Here is a 22,037-nt window from a genome sequence, read left to right as displayed (position 1 = left end):
GCAGAGGGACCCATTAGAAGTGATGATTTTGACCCTGACTCAAAGTCCCATTATGAGGTTACGCATGACACATAGCAGTGTCAGTATATATCCAGTACTGAAGAAGAAAAAACTTTCTGAACTTTTTTTTGGAAGTATTAAATATGACATTTCAAACCAGATGAATGGCATATAAACATATACACGCTTTTAAACCCATCTGTTGTTGTCCTGTCCATGCTGAATTTACACCACCTGTCAAAAGTTTCTGAATACAATCTTTATCGTTTCAGGTTAATTTCCAATGTTAGAAAATAAAAAAAGGACAATATGCCCACATCTGGATCCTGTAGAAGATATTTTTTGTTGCTTGTACTGTACTTTATTGTACCACAAACCAGGAGAGTTAACAAGCTGACCTTTTCATGACAGGCCCACCTGCCTATGAAGCACTAATTTAGGATCATATCAGAGATTTTGCCAACAGGTTCTTACATGTAGGCGCAGATGCAGTGAAAGCACTGGGGATCCTCTGGTGTTTGTGGGGGGGCACTAGTAGTTACAACTCACACTTAGAAGACAGGCACTGGTAATTGGTTATGCTGCTGATGTAGTGCCATTTGCTATAAATTATCAATTAATGCATTAAACTATAAGAAGTCTGCACCACAATGACAAATATACTTAATTATCTGTGAAGGAAATAACCAGTTATAGGTACTCATTGTATTTCAATTGTATGCTGCAATACCTAGTAAGAAGATATGTTTAAAGTTAAAGCTTATCTGTATAAAACCGATAATGAACTTTTAAAATATGATTTGACTTTTCAGATGAAACTGCAACTGTACAACTGTATAGGCTACACGTACATTAAAGAAATATCAGATTTGCCAACTGCTGTGTCACTGCAATAATCATGGATGTTACTGTGTCAGAAATAATATTCCAACAAAATACACGATGTATAACATTAACTATGGTTAGTCGTGTGTAAATTGCATTTATTTAAATTTAGGTAATAAAAGTCATTCACAGCTCTTTAGTAAATTTTATTTTTGTGGTGTTCATTCCTGCAATGACATTCATCTGAAAATGTCCTAATGGGCTGTTCAGGAGCATACGACTGTGTATCTTCACAAATATTTAAGTGCAGAGCAAACAGTCTCCCCAGTCCTCTGCTTTAATTGATATGCAGCCTCTGTACCTGAGGACAATGAAGTCTACTTTAGTGAAGGCTGCGGAGAGTCACTCAGTGACCAGGAGAGGGCATCTCAAGTCCTGGAACCAGCATCATTGAGCTCAGTCAAATCCAACCCCAACATCATTCCTGTTGCTATACAACTGATTTATTCTTGATGCCACGGTCATCGGGTCTAATCCACAGCAGACTGCGCCTTTTTCCTCCCACTGTCCACATCTGAATTGAGACACATCCAACTTGTCGGGTGCGGACCACAGTGTATTTCTCAAAAATTTCTTCACTTGGTGGGTTTTTTCCCTGCCTCTCCTCTCTTCTACCACTTCACCCACACTCAACAATTGGCGGCTTGGGTGTTACAGTGTGGGGTATGTTACATCCTGAAAAACGCGTTCAACAGTGTCGTTCTCGTGAGGATACACGCTTGAGTGCGTCCATCCAGGGGCTCTGTGAGGTGGCAGTCAGTACTATGCCTTATCCAGCTCGTGTTGTGCGGTAACGTGAGAAACTACAGGCAGCGGCTGATGCTCACTATCTGGAGCCACTCTCATCTCCGACAGGTGTGCGGCGGCTGTGCGCAAAGCGGATCTGGCTGCGGCGCAAAGTGCGTGTGTTTTCCGTGCAGACAGGCGTCCTGGGTGCTTGTCCAACTATCTGGACAAAACGCCGAGTGCGTCTAACATGTGGACGCGGACCGCCTGCAACACAGAGCCCTGAAACATGAGGAGGAGCCGACACCGCGCAAATATGGGTATGTAGTCTGTTCTGTTAGGGACTTAAAGCCTTCTTTCTGTGCAAAGTCTTTAGTCGTTTGCCAATTACACTTGACTTACAGCTATAACGTTCCGGGCGTCTTTGCCCTCCTGTGGTTCATGAATGATGACTGCAGGCTGTGGGATCTAAGGGAGCCTTTCCTCTTACTAACTATTTGACAGATTAAGCCTGATACATGTGCTTCTCAATCACCTTTTCCATGTCTCAAGAACATGACTTTGACTGTGATAATGGATGTAAGTGTGTGTGTGTGTGTGTGTGTGTGTGTGTGTGTGTGTGTGTGTGTGTGTGTGTGTGTGTGTGTGTGTGTGTGTGTAGATTTGCCATGAACACAGGGATGCATATGAAGAAGGCTGCAAATATCCCACTCTGTAATCAAATGCCTGACAGCACAGTATGGGTGATAAGGATTTTTCCCCCCCTTAATTCATTTCTGTTTTATCCAGCTGTGCTTCGTTTTAGTCTGTGTAGACCGGTTGTGGTTGGTCCATGTTTTGGGGTCTGACATCTGTCACTTTTCTGTGTCTGCAGGACTTCCCGTGCTTTTCAGATGGCTTGTGTTCACAGTGGTGGTGCCGGCCTGGTTGCTTGCTGCTCCGAGCTCCATCCGTGAGCGTCCCTGCCCCCAGAGCTGTAGATGTGATGGGAAAATAATATACTGTGAATCTAATGCCTTCCGTGACGTGCCAAGCAATGTGTCAGTAGGCACACAGGGCCTGTCCCTGCGTTACAACAGCCTGGTGAACCTCAGAGCCCACCAGTTTGCCGGGCTGAGTCAACTGGTCTGGCTCTATCTCGATCATAATTACATCAACGCCGTGGATGGCCAAGCGTTTCACGGGATACGGAGGCTCAAAGAACTGATCCTCAGCTCAAACAAGATCACACAGTTAAAAAACAACACTTTCCATGACGTTCCTAATTTACGCAACCTTGACCTTTCCTACAATAAACTGCAGGTTCTCCAGCCTAATCAGTTCCTGGGTCTACGGAAGCTATTGAGTTTACACTTGAGGTCAAATTCCTTAAAAACTGTCCCAATGCGAGTTTTCCTCGACTGTCGCAACCTGGAGTTTCTTGACATTGGCTACAACCGGCTACGGAGCCTCACACGGAACGCCTTCGCAGGACTCCTGAAGCTCATCGAGCTTCATTTGGAGCACAACCAGTTCTCAAAGATAAACTTTGCTCATTTCCCCCGCCTGACCAACCTGAGGGCGCTCTATTTACAGTGGAACCGTATCAAAGTGCTAACCCAGGGCCTGCCGTGGATGTGGACTTCCTTGCAAAAGCTGGACCTCTCAGGAAATGAGCTGCAAATGCTGGACCCGAGTACATTTCAATGCCTGCCTAATCTCCAGACTCTTAATCTGGACTCCAACAAACTCAGCAATGTGTCTCAGCAGACGGTGCAGGCTTGGATCTCGCTCACCACCATCAGTCTGGCTGGTAATTTGTGGTACTGTAACCCAAACATATGTCCCCTGGTGGCCTGGCTCAGTGCCTTTAAGGGGAACAAGGAGACCACTATGATTTGTGCTGGCCCTAAGGAGGCACAAGGTGAGAAAGTGACAGATGTGGTGGAGACGTACAACATCTGTACAGCAACACCGGCTCCCGTCCCCTCAACAACATCGGCCATCACTCCTGCATTTCGTCCAGAGCTGCTGCCTCTCCCCACACAGTCTGTGGTGGATAAGAAGCGGATCTGGAACGTGACAGTGTCGCCGACTCCTTCTGAGGCCTCCCCCACCATCGCCGTGCCAGAGTACGTGTCCTTCCACAAGATCATTGCTGGTAGCGTGGCCCTTCTCTTATCTGTGGCTATAATTCTACTGGTTATCTATGTCTCATGGAAGCGCTATCCCAGTAGTATCAAACAACTTCAGCAGCGCTCAGCGGTTAAAAAACGCCAGAAAAAGGCACGGGAGACAGAGCGCTCCTTTAATTCCCCGCTGCAAGAGTACTATGTGGACTACAAGCCCTCACACTCAGAGACTATGGATGTGCTGGTTAATGGGACAGGACCTTACACATACACCATCTCAGGCTCCAGGGAATGCGAGGTATGACCGTTGCCCTCCAAAAATCCATTTCCACTGCGAGGCATGAGAGGTAAATTTTCTAACAATCTGTGGAGAAAACTATTGTTTTTTCCCCTCTGCTCTGCTCTTGTCTGTTTTTTCGGGATAAGGAAGTAAAGGTCAGTGCATGGTGACTTGTTTTGCAATATGCTGGGTCTGTTCAGTTCCATATGATTACCCAGCAGTTGTTCTGAATCATGCAGTTTTATTGCTAAAATATGATTCCCATCAGCTGAAACTGCAGTGGCAGCTCCTCTCCCTGCATCACTTACATACAACAAGATGCATTATACACAAAGTAGGTTCATCTTTCATTCCTGACACAGAAGAGCTCATTGATGAATCTATGTATTATCAGCCAGCCTGTTATTTATTTATTCACAAATGACTTGCAGACCTGAACGGAGCAATGACAATTTATTAGATCAAGTCACTGTGCAGGTGGTCCTCTCCTATCCTGTGTGTTTGCTACAACAGCTGTAGTAGCAAATACACACGCCGTTTGAGTTTGATATTTTTCTGTGTGTTAAATACAGTATATGGATATTTACTGTACAGTCACACCTGCTGCCCATATATCCCATTCTGTTTTTCTGCCTCTAGCAGTTATGTACCTAAGATTTTACACTTTAGTTTAATTTACAAAGTTCAAAAGTCACTGTAGCCTGGAGAACACTCAAAAAAGCCTGAAGCCAAATAGTGGATAAATTATGCATTTAATCTCAATTTCTGTGTGTGGCTTTTGTGCACTACTGCAGCAACAAACACCATTAGACTAATTGTATGTAATCTCAGAAGTATGGAGAAACTATTCAGCTACACCTGAAAGTTTCTGTCCAAGGGGTCCAAATTGAAATTCTCATCCTAACACCGGACACCCCCACATGACTGACTCCAGACCAGTGTGCGGCACAGCGATTGAGACAGAAAGACTAATCAATTTGCTCATGGTTAATTAGGCACTTTTTGCCTGTGTACTCTTTTTTTCCCCTAGTGCTGCATCTGTCTTCCTTTGTGCGACAGCTTTTTTTTTTTCATTTGGAGGTATGGTTAAGTGTGATTAACAGGACATGTTGTGTTGGGAAAGATGTTGTGTCACTGGAATCTTTGCTGCACCTTTTGTCAGGCTCAACAGACATGCTGTGGGCTACAGGAGACATCTCTCCTCTCCATTATATCCGTCAGCGCAGCTCAGAGACAAAGTTTTATCTCATGCTGCCACGCAGCTCATTTCCCACATCCCACATGGACTCTATAAATCACTGTAGAGTGTGTTTTAAGTCGGAGGATTGTACCTTAGCACCACTTATATTCTTGTTGTGTCCTTTCCTGAAGTCACTGGAGAGTCAATATGTTCCATTGTTTTCAGTAATGTCACACACCACGAGGAACACCGGTTGCTAAATCAGCTCTTTGTCAGATTATCTGTGGCAGAGCATTTCTCAAACACAAGGGAAGCTTGAGGTGAGATGGCCGGCTTATCAATCTTGTAGCTTTCATGTGAGAATGTGGCGTGGGAGCATTAAATGGCAGACCTAATGGGGCTTCTGCTAGCTAGAATAACTAATAGCCCATCAGAGGTAAGGAGCCGAGACTTCTCTCTGCTTTGTTATTCCTTGCCCTCTACAGCTCAAGGGAGCAGCCTGAGTTGTTAAAAATGTAATGGGATTTTTAACATGTGTATGTGTGCGTGTGTGTTTGTGTATGTTTGTATCAAACACTGTAATGTAAAGCAAGAACTGACAGTACAACAGGGGAGTTTTAAAACTACTTTCAGGTTTTAATGCATGTTTAGACTCAAACTGTTTTGATTCTCAGTCTAATAAGGTATCATGTTTATTAGCCTCACACCAGTATCCAGTGGAGTTTGCAATACAAGATGTGCATGATGTGCTAGTGATAGTGTTGAGGTCTATTTTCATCACAATAGAGGAAATGCAGGCAGCACAACATCTTCTGACATATGAGAGGGTTTTCTGTTTTATTGAATGGCTCACTGTGGAGAGAGTCAAGGAAGATGAAAGTGAGAGTGAGGGTGCATCCAGAAAAAGACTGCTCCAGGGTTCAAACCCACAGTCAGCGGCATATTGTAAATGCCCAAAACCCAGTGAGCCCCTGCCACATTTTAGCAAGCTTTCCCAGATAGCAAGCACTCAAGCTATTAGCTGCATTTTCAATTAGAAGAAAGAGCTTTGTAATTGAAGCCCGTTATCTTCTGCACATGCCCAGACCAACAGACTTGGAGTTAATTTGTTTCTATAGATTTCCTCCAGCACAACACAGCAGGTTGACTTCAGTGCTGCAAACTGAGTGTGAATTTTGATGAACACTTTGAACTGTGCAGTTCCACGGTCTTCCTGTGACACATTATTCAAAAAAAGGAGAAAAAAAAACTCTCTGTCTTGTATGCCATCCACTGTGCTCACAGAGCAGCTGCAGTGGTTGCCGTCCACCCACAGATCATCCCCGGCAAAGTTAGTTCAGAAAATATTAAGGTGAAAATCCCCCCATCTCAGCCAAAGGCGATCCTTGCGCTTGGGCAGAATCTTCAAGCATTAACAAGGTGAGGGGATCCTGCTCACACATAATTAAAGGAGGCTGTGAGGGGGCAGATGAAGGGAAGAGAAAGGAAGACTTGGCCCTGATGGTGCACTGAACTGACTGATAGAAAAAAGCCTGAAAGATTAGACTAATAATTACAGTGTTCAACTTAACTAATTTTGAAAAATAACGGGATTAGATACAGTGTAATGCGAACAACAGAGAGAAGTACAGTTTTTAAAATATAACAATTTAGCACAAGCCTTAATCATTATGTTGTTTTCATTTTTCTCTGCAATTGCACTCAGAAATGTGGCACCCAGTGTCCCCCTCCTGGTCACATTAAAAACTAATGGCCCCTATGGATCTAATTAGTGTTTGCTGAGGACAGATCCTGCAGCTGTGGGTACATTCTATTCAACAAATATTTGTTTTAAATTTTAGGCGCTCAAGTATGAGCTCTGTCTTTAAAATGTCAGCAATAAGAGACAAAGATGATGAGTGATCAAAACACACTGCCTCCACTCGGCGAGGTGGCAGCTTGCACTTCATCTGTGCGTAAATGCACAGAAGGCAGGTTTCTATCATGTGAAGGGAGTTTGACAGCTTTCAGTATTTGTCATTCACTTGCCAAATAAAGGATAGCTGCATGAGCGCCTGATAGCGCCTAAAAGGATGTGTCACATTTGAATACATTATTTTGTGAGCTGCAGCACAGCACAGACTGGAGCAACTTAAACACATTTTAATGACAGTACAGGACAACACACGACAGCAATGAGAAGCAGCACATATACTGTATGACAAATGGCTCATCATTTAGGTTTTTGATTATTCCTTAGAGAAGCTATGTCTTTTGCCATTAATTCTCATTTTTGCTTGGTTGTCCTCTTGTTTGGTGAAATTGAAAATTACTGTAACTGGGAGACTGGATGGCAATGATCCATGGGCCCACAGAAGTAGACTACTTAGCTTTTATCATACCTGATGATTTTGTGAAAAATGAGCTCTGGTCAACAAGATTCAAACCAACTGCAGCAAAATGCAGGAAGAAACAGCCTTTTAAGTGAATTGGCTGAAATGGCTGTTACACAACATCATTATTTCAGTGCCATGATTCACATTTTGTAAGTTGTGGCATGAAAAAAGCCCATGTAATAGATCTGTGTATGATCAAGCACATCAGACTGATTCAAGGTGCTTTGATGCACTGAGGATATGTATGTAATTATGGAAATTCTTCAGTTTGAAATTCATATTTTTGAGGTATACAAGCCAAATAAATTACCCTTGACAGCACCAGACTTAATGCTACTATTCATATTTAAGCTGTTTAAAGGAAACGTTTGACATTTTGGGAAATACACTTATTTGCTCTCTTTCTGAGGTTGACACCACTTTCATGTATACAATAAATGTGTAGGTACAGGAAGCAGCTAGTTAGCTTAGCTTAGAACAAACTGGAGGAAAAATGTCAAGCATGGCACTACTGAAGCTCACCAACATGTTTGATCTCATTTGCAACAGCGATGTGTCATGGTGGTACAGGGCGTTATATGCCAACTCTTGAGGCCTGGCATCCTCACAGTCATGATAAGGAAGGACACATCCCCACGTTTCCAATATTTATGCTAAGCTAAGATAACTGGCTGCTGCCAGGAGCGTCCTATGAGTCTCTCAGCAATTTTCCCCAAATGTCAACCCATTTCTTAAGTTCAGCAATTGATATTTCATTATCCTCTGTGGTATCAATTCGTTTAGCATTTACTAGACCATATACTAACTACTCTGAACATAGCATGACATTAAAATCAAAACTGATTTGGAAAAAAAGTAGCCTGTCTGAAATACAAATTTATTAATGTTTATACTTTTCCTGTGGATCAGTTCTGAGATGTTTTGTCTGTCTTCCACACACACATCTAAGACCTACCCAGGGATTTCAGTGACGTTTAAGGACTTTTATGTCTGGTGGTGTTAAAATCTATAGTGGGATTCAGCAGCACAAATGGACATAACCACACCTTGGACCAGTCTCTGGTGTTAAGCACCTCTCAGACTGCTGTGGTCTGTTTGAGGTGAGATCTCCCCCAAGTAAACATAATTGGCTATGCTTATGATTCAGACTTTTGACAGATGTTCCTCTTGGAGGTGTGACGTCTGCGCTGCTGAGGAGGTGGATTGCCTTTAGCAAACACAAGAGCAGTGCAATAATGGCCTGTAATCTAAAGTGGCTTGTTACAGTGAATATGGCAAATTCATTTTTTTTCATAATAATTAATAGTATCATCTCTTCCTTCACCCAATTGATGTTTTCATGATTGTATTGTTCATATTATTTTGTACTAATAGCTCATGTCTCTGCCTACTAATAGCTTTATTTGGCACAGGCAGAAAATATGATGTTCTTCCTCCACGCTTCAACACAGACAATATTGAATTTCACTCTGGGTTAGATGTACTTATTTACCGAACATATACGATGAGCTGCTGTTTGTGTCTGTGACTGACTCATTACAGACTCTTGCAGAAGCCTAAAGCCAGACGAGTGATAGTCGTAGGTAGATCACTGAGAAAACATTCTGCAGCTGAGAACGAAGAAATGAAAGTCACGGCTTTGCCGACCTCCAAAACTCTGTTTTAAATTGAGGTCAGCATTGATTGACAACATCATTAACTCTGATATGCACTCGATATAAAACGATAACCTAGTCCTTCACTTAAGCCCAGCATCAAATTGACTTGTCTGTTATAAACAAATCAGGCGAGTCAGTACATGTTATGACTGTACTGTATGATTTAATGTATAAACAGAGAAGTATGGAAATTATGAAACAGAAGGCCTATTTTTACCCAAACTAATTTGGATATAAATGAAAAAGACCACAGAGATAAATCAAACTAATTCATCCTTTCCCATCACACAATCTCCAGTGGCCCTTCCCTCCTGCAGCCACACACAAACGATGATGAATATTTAATGTGATATTAAACTTCTCAGTTGTGTTCAAGGCCATTTTGCTCAGGAAACAGAGGATCTGCCAAAAAACTGTTTTGTTTTAATTACAGAAATGTGATGGAAATCTTCTCTGACAGTGAAAATCTCACATCCCAGACAGTGGGAACAGCTGACTGTACTCAAAGCCAGTGTTGAGCAAAAACAAAAGGGAGAGTCACAGTTGTACCATTACTAAACTTAGCTCTAAACTCCAAGTGGATACTTAAGTGGTTAACATTAGTTTGGGAAATATTTAGTCATAAACTGAAGAGCTCAATTAAAGCAGAAGTAAGCGATCCGGTGGTTTTGGCTAACTTCCTGTCAGCCGATGGAGTTAGCAGTCCCCGCCCTCGTCCCTACGTCACCACATTCACGCGCATCCCTTGGCTGCACACACAGAGAGGACCGCCCCTTTATGCTGTTCTCTCTCCTCATTGGATAAAGGTATATATATATATAGTATATATAGTATAGTATATAAGTGATTGCTGTCGGAAGATAGAACTGCTGCTGTCGGAAGATAGAACTAAGGGACCGTTCGTTATTTATGGAATGGGCCACCGGAGGAAAATGGGGGGGGGTCATGTCATAATATTCTTTGTTGAGGGGTGGGTCCACTAAAAAAAAAAGGTCAGCAAGGGGGGGTCATTCAACATTTTGTCTGGAGGACACTGCAATGCCCGCAAAAAATAAAAACAAAACAAAAACGGGACATTTCTAAGCTGCAAACGCTGATGACAACGAGATCAACGGCCCAAATCACAACGTTATTTTATATTGCTCTGGTCTGCCCTGAGTGGGGTTCGAACCCGAGTCTCCCGCACGGCAGGCGACGATGCTAACCGCTTCGCCAAGAAGTCAATAAGGATTTTGCCCGCGGCTTAGCACGTCTTTTATGGGCGAGTGAGTTTAACTTCAGTACCGTACAGAGGATGCGCTGCCTGCCTGCCTGCCTCATTGCGTAACTCTACATAGTCTGAGCAGCACGTACGTTCACGTTGCTTTCGTGAATTGTAAACACACAGACACCCCCCTCGGTTTTAGCGTCCAGCAGTTTAGCGGCTAATTCAACAGCAGTGATGGATAACTGTACCGGAGAGGCTCAACAACTTAATGAGCTTCATCTGAGGAATAAACAGCAGTTTTTACCTGACGGGAGACCGACGCCTGAGCTACGGTAGCTAACAGCTAGCTGGTTTTATCTACTTCTCTCTCTCTTTCCCTCTCTTTCTTACACACACACACACACACACACACACACACACACACACACACACACACACACACACAGAGTTGTCCGTCATATGTCGTAAACCTTGTAATACGTTGTTGAGTGCAGTTCACATTATTGTTGCTTCGGTTTAAGTGTGGATTAATTGTTAATGGCTTGTTGTGTAATGTGAGCTGGTCCAAAATCGCGATTCTGTTATTGATGAGTTGGGTTTTAATAACAGCTGATAAATGGCATGGATTGATGAGAAGGTGTTGCACACATGGTTGTCAAAATGAAATAATGTAGTGTCACGCGCTACGTGATGCGATGTCACGTACTTGATGGGGGGGGGTCATGTATCTTTTGATAAGGCTTAATGCAGGGTCATGTTAAAATTTACTGACTCCGACAGGGGGGTCATGTAAAAAAAAAAAAAAGTCCCGTGAATCCCTCCGGTGGCACTGATGATAAATAACGAACAGTCCCTAATTAAGACTTATATTAAAGGGTACATATTATGCAAAACTCACTTTTTCATTGCTTTAGTATGTGTATTTGCATATCCAGAGTGCCTCCTCACCCCTTAAACGTAAGTTTTGACAACTACGTCAACATTTTGTAAACTGCCATAGTCAGAAAATGTGTCTCTTAACTAGCCGTTTTAATTTCACCCGGTTTATTACATCACAAGCCGGGTGATTTGAATATTCAAGCCCTCGCTCCCATGGTTACCATGGTTACCTCAGCTACCAGAGCGAAGATTCTAAACCGACTGTTTAGAGCAGGGCTGTGAAACTGGTGTGTAGAGAACCCAGCTGTGCTCAATCTTTTGGTTTTCCTGACCAAAGCACGTTACTAACATTACTTTTAGACATCAAGGTACCATGTCAAGAAGCAGAAATGAGCATAATATGTCCCCTTTAACACAAACATTCCGCTTACTTCTGCTTTAACCGACACTGTGACCTTGTAGTTGAGTTTCATAAAAAGTTAATGGATTACCAATGTTAAAAGGAGGCAGCAAAAATTGCCTTGCCTTGCCTTGCCTTGCCTTGCCATAGGATATATATCTGGACCCTGCTTTCTGCCAATTCATCCAATTATTGTTGAGCTATTTCATGATAGAACAAACTTATCAACTGATTGGTGGCACCAAGATGAAAGTCAAGGGTCATTTGGCTTCACCACTTTGAAAGGAATCTTTGAACCACATTTTGTGCTAATCCAGCTGGCCAGGCAAATATTTCATTGGAAAAGTCAGAAATTTGACCTGATTCATCCACTGGTGACCAGGAATGTGTGTACTTGCAGTCTATACAGCACATGGTTAGATATTTTAGCCTGGATCAGACCAACAAACCAAGAGTGCCATGTGTAGTAGCCTACTGGTACTGTACTAGTTGGGGGAACAGTCATTCATATTTTATGTGATGACAAATAAAAAAGACATCTTGTAATCTAGTGTCATGTCATTAGTATGGCTGAGGAACCAGACTTCTCCTGATCAAACAACAAAATACCCTAAACTGGCAGGACAATGTAACTGTTAGTATCTTGCAAATTTTTTGAATTTACGGTACTACTGTATGCTACAGTAAATCTTAATAGAAATATTTGTTTTTTTAAGGCAGGCTGACAAAGCATGGTCTGTGTGTCCACTGAGCATTATGCTATGAATAAAGCAGTGTATTCCTTCTTTCATGATATCATTCCATGTATACATATGGATGTATAGCTGATGTACACAATCAAAGGTACAGTATAAGGACATGTGAGGCATGTAAAGACGTGGCAAACTATTTTTGTGACATTTTTTTTAAAATCCCATTGTTTCCATTACTCATTTTATCATTTGTATCAAATTTCTAATTAAGCAGATTAATGGATCTTAATGTTTGCCCCTGACAATAGTAATAATTCCTACAGCCACTCTTAAATTACATACCTCGCTTGGGGGCTTTTGTTGAAACCACTGACGATGCTATTGTTTTTTTTAATAGGAGCGCAGTCGAAAAACCTGCAAGTCTTAATTCTTTCAGCCCTCTCAGAGCAATTAATACAAATATCATGGAAACCTCTTCATCAAGCAGTTTTAACATTCTGCCATCAGGGGACATGCCTAGCTGTTTGAAGATGTAATGCCTCATCCACTGCAACATTTCCAGTTGGCCATAACTTCAGGCGTAAACATCTAGTTTTGGTGTCAGACACTCTCAAAGATTGGCTCACAATTTTACACTGGCATTCAACAGCCCATCATAAAAGTGAATTGCATTGTAGAAGAGGCACAGAAACCAATTTCTCCTCTGACAGCAACTTCAATAGACCACAATGCATTGCAGCTTCATGATATGCTGTGGTCTGAGTGAGGGGTGTGACTATTTTTTGCCTATCATACTCTTACTGTATGCTATCGCTGTTGCTGTAATGTGTCTGCCAAAATATACAGCCTGAATGCAACAAGCTTGCCCTCATTCTCTGACAGCTATCGAAGGGCATTTAGAGAAATGCAGGAAAACACTAACTCAGGCTGAAGAAGATGTGATGAGTTGATGGAAGTTGGAAACCCCCCAAAAATAATTTATGTCAGCCCAGTGCTAAATTACTCGCGGCATGCACTGAGCATCATAGTTTGATGATACATAACAGTGTAAGTGTATCCAAGGGTGGATTTTTCCTTTAAGTCTTCAGCCTGTTGGAGCTGAGGAACAAAAGAACTATCTCAGTTCTCTGGGAATATAGACAGATTTTTCCCTTGAAAAAAAGTATTTGCAGAAATCTGTAAATACTCCTCAAGAATCTGAATCCCATATCGAGTGTCCTATTATCATGGCATATCTATCAATCAGTAATCACATGCCCTGGATTCCCTCAGTTTAAGCTTCTGTTCACTCAATCAGCGGCAATTTTGCTTTAATGGGATTTGACAGCTTATCTAGCACTTTATGTAAAGTCGGGCACAGCAGAGAGAATGAATAATAGAACATGAAAATATTACACATAACATTTTATGCTGTTTTATGGTCACAGCAGCCACAGCAGCCACGTTAACTGTCTATTTAGCCCACCATTTAATAAGGGTAATTAAGTCCATTTGACTGAGACGCTGTACTTCTGCCTACTGCATTCATTCACTGCACAAGAACATGAAAGTGATACTTTTAAGAGAGCGAAGTGTTGACTTGACACATTACCACATGTCCAAGGAAGTTGGTGGACTGCAATTTGTCTCTCCACCGTTATCTGTATGAAGACAGTGCAGTCACATTTTATCTTTTTCCAGTGGGAAGGATTTTGATGTTTTGTTGAAGTCCTCAAGAATAGTATTGTGATTTCCCCAGAAACTAAAACCCCTTCATCATGTTGCTACAACATCTCAGCCTGTCTGATGGGACAAAATGGTGAGTCAGTCAGCACAAACTGAGAATGATGCAGTATCTCTGCCAACTTGCCTGTCAGGCAGTGTATGTGTGGGGGGGGGGTCTCCCCAAAATAAGCACAAGCCAAGATTTTTCTCGTACCGATTACTGAAAATGTTCTCCCTCCACTTCTTCCTTTTATATAAGCTTCATAGATATGTGTAAAATTGAAACAAATATTTGCTACAAGACGGGTTCAAGAGTCTACAACAGCCGCCAAGTGTATTTTGAGAGAGTGGTACTCCAAGCTGAATACTAACTTCCGTGTGTAAGCATAGACATGGTGGTTTTATATCATAAATGGCACCATTTGTATTACATTTAGATTTTCAATATCACTATAATAAGTGGTTGCTGTGTTACTGTCTGACACATGGATGGCAGCAACATGGGTTTGTTATGTCCCAGTGGCGATTGTCTCCTTTTACTGTCAGACAAGTTTGCCTTGATGTACAGAATGGTGTCACATGACCAGAGAGAACAGGGAGACACAGGAGAAAGAGAGTGAGCTGCCTCCGTGTGAAACACTTTGGACAAGGGATGTGTGTTTTAAATGCTGCAGCTTCTGTTTCAAAAGGTTAGCCATGTTCAATGTGTAGCACATTAGCATGCAAACCCACAGACACACACATCCTTGTAACGCTATCTTTGTGAGGACACTCATTGACATAATGCATTCCCTAGCCCCTTACCCTAACCTTAACCATCCAAAACAAATGCCTAACTTTAACCATTACTCTAAACCTAATTTAAACCAACAGCCCTTAGAAAAAGTGAGGACCGGCCAAGATTTCCTCACTTTCCAAAAATGTTCTCACTATAAAAACTCTTGCCGGTTCTCACAACATAGTAGGCTAAGTACAAGAACACACACGCAAACTTCAAATAAAATAATTAGCTTCAGCTTGTGTATTTGTTTGTCACTAATTTCAGGCATTCAATGATGAACTAGGCTACAGTAAATTTAAACATGAACCTGATGATGGTGCTAGATTAAAGGACCTGTTTTACTTCAAGTCTTACTTAGACCAGTCTAGAAGAAATGTTGTGAGCTCAGCAACAAAACTTAATTACTCACCAAAAGACGTCTCTAGCAATGCAAATTAATGCTATTGTTGTCCCTGTCATATCTTTTCCTCTACTGAAGTTAGCATGCTAACCAGCTAGCCCCAGACAAGCTCGTCACTTTCCAATATAATGACTCACTGCAGTCTCCAATCTGCCCAGAAGATGTAGCGCTGTTTCTTGTAAACACAACGACGGCCAAAGCTCTTGTCAAGCCACAGTGACCACGGCAAGAATCGTCTTTTACCGGCAGAGTGCCAGTTATTGGTAATTCATCCTGAGGGGAATGTCGGCACCAAATATCATGGTAATCCATCCAAAGGTCATAAAAGTCCATTAATAGCTGTTTCTCACAGTCATCCATCTAATAATTGTAAAGAAAGTTTACTCTGGACCAGAGTGGAGGAGTGACAGACTGCCTTCTCTTGAGCCAAGCTGATAGTGTGGGTTTACTGTGACTATAGAGCACAAGTGGCAAGAGCTTCAATCCCCGAATCAATCACACTTTTAATCTCAATCTTATTGTAATTTTTGAATAACCCTACAGCCTTCCTAGCAATCTGAGCCTATTTACTAAAGCAATGAAATGTTGCCAGCGTCACGCATCATTTCTGTGTGCAAATGACAATAAGCGCTGTCGAGATGTTTGAGTATTTTCTGCCGTATAATTTGTTGCGACATGTATTGTGCACAGGTGGAAGGAGAAGAGGGATTCATCTCTGCATTTTCAGTCTGGGTGCCAATACATCCTTTTCAAATCAAACAAATGGGTCAGCCCTTTGTTCCAGCAGAATATTTTTACTTGCCCTATCTAAAAAGGCATGTAATACACTCTGATCAGTGGGGTGTTTCAGCACTCCAAAATTAAAACGCTTTTTAGATTTGAGTTAGCCGACATCAGGCAAATATTAACCTAAAATTTCACTGCATGCGGGGAAAAATGTGAGCAAATTTGGTCATTCACAGGAAAGAAAAAACAGTAGCCTACTATCTCTACACAATACAGTATGTGGGGCAGATCATCCTGTTAGGATTATATGTGCTCTGACTGAGCAGAATTTAAACAGACCTCAGCTGATTTCAGACTTTCTTTCCCCTCAATTCTCCACTCCCCAGCCACCTTACCCCATGTTTTGGTGCCACGTTTAATCCCCAACATCCTCCTCCAACCTTGTTTCCACATCCAGTGGAAAAATAAACAAGCCAACAAATCAGGTAACCTGCAATAGGTAGACAGACAGAAGGAGTAGAGAAGACAGAAAGATGCCACCAGCAGAATTTCAAATAGAGCACAGCACATTGTCTCGGTCAGAGAGGAGGAATCTGTGTGGTCAGAGAGGAGGAATCTGTGTGGTCTTATAGTGCTTTGTGCATGAATTCATAACAAGAGAAACATAAAAGATTACAGCAGAATTAGACACTTCCGATGAAGATAAATTATTTTTTCTGCCATTATGCCCTCTAAAGGTAAGTTGGTTGAGAGGTGAAGCCATCATTAAAGCATGTCATCCACTTTTCATCAGTCAGATGCAATGGAGACCCTTATCAGTTTTTGTGAACCACTCTTCAAACGTGCTGAAAGTTCTTATCATGTACATCCATTTTGAAAATGTCACATTTCTAGAATTGAGCCTAGAGAATTGATGCCATACCACCAGTTAGCAGCTTTAGGGTTGCTGTCACACCTAACCCATTTGGTTCGGCTCTACTGAACTCTGGCATGTTTGCCGTCTTAGTGCAGTTCATATGAGCTGGTGTGAAAGCTGGCACTCAAACTCTCAGCGGTCTCGGTCTGGTTGTTTCAAGGTGGACTCTGGTGCTTGTGGTGAGAAAGCAAATGGGCCAAGCACAGGATTTTATGATATAAGTTGTGACTTCTCAGTAGCTAAACTACAAAAGTCGGTATTAGCATGTTGTATATGCTGTATATTTAGACAAATCACCATGCTGTACTGTATGTGCAACAGCATTTCCAATATTATTATTCTGATGTTACATTTTTATCCCTCATCACTGAGTTCATTAAAATGTGCGAGAGCACCAACCAGCAGTGATTCCTGTGTAATATTGCTGTACATGATGCCTCATTTGTCAATATTTATAACATGGTCGATTTGCACTCTAATAGCACTAAAAACACTCAATCAGTTATTTCTCTGTGAGCTCGGTGTGACGGCAGAAACATAAATATACATGAAAAAAGGATTTAAGTGCAGCTGTCAGTCACTGGAATCTGATTTCTCTACTTGGATCCATGCTGCTCAAATGATGCAGGATGACAGTCACCGCAACTGTCTGATCAATGAATAACTTGTCAGTCTGCATCACTTCATCTGTAAAGCTCTTTGTTTAGAAAAAGCGAGTTTGAACATGAACTGTGCCAGAACAGAAATGTCTAATGTTTTCCCTGTGTCTGGTCCACATGACCCAAACAATGTGTGCAGCAACACACTTTTTTTTTAACACTATTACTCACTTCAAATTACTCACTTCAGTTGTCAAAACTAAAGTTTTTCAACATGACCCACATACATCTCCTCTTTATGCATAACATAATTTCTTTTAAAACTAACACAAATCCCAGTCAGTGTTATGAAAACCAAACATTCATTTGTGTCAGTGAAGACAGCATGAAAATATTATACTGAGCTCCCGGCCGTGTGGGGTCACTCCTTAAACTGGGCGAGTTCAAAGCCACCACACCAGGTGGTTGTACCTAAACAAATGCTCCAGTGTATTCATGGCAACATGTACTGTGAGGTCTCATCCAGTAACAGGTGCTGTGTGAGAAGCTGAGGAGAGCTGCACCGCTACAGATGAAATAACACCACTTGTTACCTTGACAGGGTCCTTGTCGTTCATTTTAACAACTGATCCGACATATGCCGTGTGTGCTTTTCATGTTTAATTTGACGTCTTTCTGAGGCAGCATATAGGTTGAAAAAAAGGGACATACCACATGTTGTGCCGAGCGTTTCTCCCACAGATAAATCAGTGGGTGAGATTATCCCTGAAGCCAGCGAGAGAGGCATTTCATCAATTGGAGATCAGGACTTTGTATTGATCTTTCAGCCCATGCATGTTTGACATCGCTGAAACCTGGCTGTTTTTGGTGACTCTTGGATCTCAGTCAATCCCCATTTCCATAGAGCACCGAGGTGTGAGCTCGCTGCAGTGGCAGTACTGTGAGGTCATGTGCTTCTGTTGCTCCAAAGGTAGTTTATCCTCCTTTTTTACACCCACCTGTCAAGCTGGTCTTCTCTTTTCTATATGTATATATAATCGTCTAACTGTGTTTCACAGACACTGTCGTCAAATGCTGTGGATTTTCATCCTTTTAGTCTTTGGTTTTTTGTTCTCCTTTTCATCCAGACTGATTTTCTGGTCTACTGTCGAAGCTAATCAAACGAAATTGACCACATTTAAATATCAAATGTAGTCCTTTGCATTACAGCAGCATAATGCAGACTGAAATGTCTTGGCTTTATGGAATTAATGATGGAGGCTATTTTCTCTGCAGAGCATTATATTGCCTCCAACACATTTTTAGTGGTAAACTTTTTCCAACCACATTTCATCTGTTACAGGGACACAGCACTTGTCTCTTCTTGCTCTGACTTGACATTTCGGTGCCACGGCACACTTGAAGTAATCAAGAAAGGAACTTCATACATTTAGATGTCTCAAGTGAGCAGAAAACAAGGCTGCTGATACGAATCATTATTTAGCACAGTCTGCATCACCTCAAACCACAAGTCACACAGATTCACACTCGCACATGCTGCTCGAGTCACGCGTGCTTTGACTTCTATCTTCAGCTTAGTGTTACACACACCCCACTCCCACACACACACAGTCACACTGTAACATTAATGAATAAAGCAGTTGTGTGATGCAGACGAGGTGGTTTCATTGTGTAAATTAAGACTAAATCCTTCATCATGTTCTGTTTGTCAGCAATTTCTGAGTCAGGCGGCTGGTCGTTTTCCAATTCAGTGACAATTAATGCAACAGATAGTGGAAACCCATGACAAGGGCCCTAAAGCAGATCCCAAAGTGTGTGTGTGTTGGCAAAAAGGACCAGCTGACATCCCATCATGTTCCTGTTAATGTAGTTGAAAGATGCATTTCTCTCTTGGTTAAATAATCATTTTACTACCGGTTACACACTTTTCCTTATACAGTAAAAGTGTTTCTCATACATTTATGATAACTCCAGCAGGACTGCAGTGCAGCCAGCCTGTACACTGGTGAATTTTCAAAACAAGATAAAAACTGAACTATCTTTTCCCCACCAATTATTTGTCAGTCTTTTTGTTGTTTTGGAGACTTTAGCTCTCCAGCACTTGGGGACAATTATTCCAATTTTGCATAACTTACAGGACCTAGTCGAGTCCTGGGCTTTTGAGCAAACATAGAAACAAGAAAAAACTGACTATAGACTGACTGAGAAACTGGAGGAAAGAAAATTCTCAAGTTGAACTTCCTGACATCTCAAAATTACTTCCATTAATCATTGCTTTTATGGAGGCCAACGACCATGGACTCTATTTACAGAAATCAGTGGTGCAGGTTATCAAGTTCCTAAAAAGCCTCAGCTGGTCCTCTCAACACGGTGGCAGGACACTGAGCGCCACTCACATCATTGAACTTCTCACCCTATTATGCAAAGTGAGCCTGCCCGCTCTGTGAAGGAATCTCATTTGGCTGTTTGTGTGGGTAATGATGGCGTTTTAGGCTCTCACAGCTGATCAGTCAGTGAAACTGGGGCTTTGCAGCACAGTTTTTCCTTTAGGTCTGCATCAACTCAACAAACAGTTTTCCTTTAGCTGCCCCAAACATGTCTACACCTCTTACTTGTCCACAACAAAACTAAGTTAAAAATAAAACCGTGCAAAGATTTTCTTTTTTCATTTTATGCTCCATGATCTTACTTTTGGTATTCAATCCAGTGATCATTTTTATAGACAGGGATGAATCAGCAAAAATATGGATTTTTAAATCTTTTGAAAATAGTTTTTTTGGTATTTGAAACTGTCAAACTCACAGAAATAATCAATGGCTGTGAAATGAACCCTTGTTGACTCATTTTTTATTTATTGTCATGCTGCACTTCACTTTTTCAGGACAATGTTTTGTACAACAGATCATTAAAAAAAGTTTTTTTATACAGTATATCTTGTGGGACAACACTGATCATGTATTTTGAATTGATTACAAATATAGTTCTAGGGAATTGTACATAGATATTTATCTAAGGAAAATGTAATTGTTTTGTTTTCCATACGGTATAATGTATATCTTGCTCTTTATTATTGTGATTGGTCACGTTTGTCTCATACAGATGTGATAGGATTCAACTTTGCCTATAGTTTAATAAAAAAGAGAGCTATAATCCAGTGTGGACATCCTGCTTTAAACCCTCTTTAAAATTGTGTCCTACACCAAGTCTCAGCAGCAAACGGGCACAGTTGGACAGACTTATCTCTTTGTCTGTCTACTCATATAATACACACTCAGTAGTTTACTCTGTATTGAACAGATTTCATAAACTTATATGACCCCTCATTATTTTTGCATCATCAATGACAGATGGTAGAAAAATGTCATTTTCATTTTATAATGTTCTCAATACAGTTGCAACACATGTAATCATATCAACATGTATTTACACTGTGATATTTGAATGTTAATGTTGTTGTATTTCCACTTTGGTGCTAAAGGCTTCTCATCAGCTTATAGGCATTAAAAGCATTTGTGTTTGAGGGGATTACTGTGTCCGTACCTGCATTTGACTCAGCGTCTCATCTGTCCACATAACAACATTGCAGTAAAATAAACAACTCACTCTCTCTCTGAACCTTTAACGTTCAGCTCTTTAACAGCAGTACAGTACAAGTGGTGTTCCTCATTATGTAAATAGCTGTCATAATGAATATTAACAAATAGTGTTTCTTGTTTTCAGTGATGAACTTGTCAGGACACACCTGCCTACACACATATGGGAATGTCTGGCCGATATTAGACACTATACCTACACTACACACAGTGTACATGAATCTCATACACAACACACCCACACCAACACTGAAACCAAGCCAGGTACACTGATGACTCCAAATTGCTCATACTGTAGGTGAATCATCCGTGTGTGTGTGTGGTGTGCGTGTGTGTGGGGGGTGTTGTTACCTCTTTGGGACCTTATCTGGTATAAACATGACCTTGTCAGGTCGAGTAGTCCTCATGTGGACCAAAGCCCAGTCCTAATGAGGCAAAACATCTTCTGAGGTCCAGGTTAAGGTTGGGAGTAAGGGGTTGGGTGTGGATTGAGGTTTGGATCTGGCATGAATTGGTTATAGGGTCAAGCTTTGGGTCAGACTGTCAATGAATAGAAGTCAGTGCAATGTCCTAACAAGGATAGCTGCACAAACTTGTGTGTACACCTTGTGTGTTTGCAGTTGACTAGAGGCCTGTCCACAGTGTTTCCTCCTTTCAGCCCAGTGCACACTGGGACTAGCTCCAACCATTAGACATGGGGAGGATTTACAATCCAGCGCAATGAAAACAGGTGTTTGCTGTCATTGTGGCAAGGTATTACTGTCTGAGTCGAGCACATTTACATAAAGTAAAGGAAGGTGAGTGCAATGATAATGCATTTGTAGTAACAAATATAAATGTGATGTGGGCAAATTGCATCAGAATATTATCTCGAGTGTGGCATTGTCCAGTCAAATGGGTACAGACAAAAGGAATGATTTTATGA

At 41.5% G+C, this 22,037-nt stretch overlaps 1 protein-coding gene across 2 annotated transcripts in view; it reads left to right on the top strand.

Annotated features, from left to right (window-relative positions):
• Positions 1-1,302: 1,302 nt before the first annotated feature.
• The window catches only part of LOC146981874 (leucine-rich repeat transmembrane neuronal protein 4), a 47,300-nt gene continuing 26,565 nt past the window's right edge, over positions 1,303-22,037 (top strand). Inside the window, exons 1-2 of one of the 2 annotated variants that reach the window (XM_085787446.1) lie at positions 1,303-1,931; positions 2,486-4,069. In XM_085787446.1, the coding sequence (XP_085643572.1) occupies positions 1,901-1,931; positions 2,486-4,026 (1,572 nt within the window). In that variant the 5' untranslated portion in view covers positions 1,303-1,900 and the 3' untranslated portion in view covers positions 4,027-4,069. The remainder of the gene's footprint in view (positions 1,932-2,485; positions 4,070-22,037) is intronic. The other variant, XM_085787445.1, reaches the window with a different exon arrangement.

This window comes from Trachurus japonicus, chromosome 9 (genome assembly GCF_045865225.1).
Source record: "Trachurus japonicus isolate A0001 chromosome 9, Traja_1.0".
In the NCBI taxonomy this organism is placed as follows: domain Eukaryota; kingdom Metazoa; phylum Chordata; class Actinopteri; order Carangiformes; family Carangidae; genus Trachurus; species Trachurus japonicus.
The sequence above is the reverse complement of the archived record's forward strand: the minus strand, read 5'-3'. Positions and strand labels throughout refer to the sequence as shown.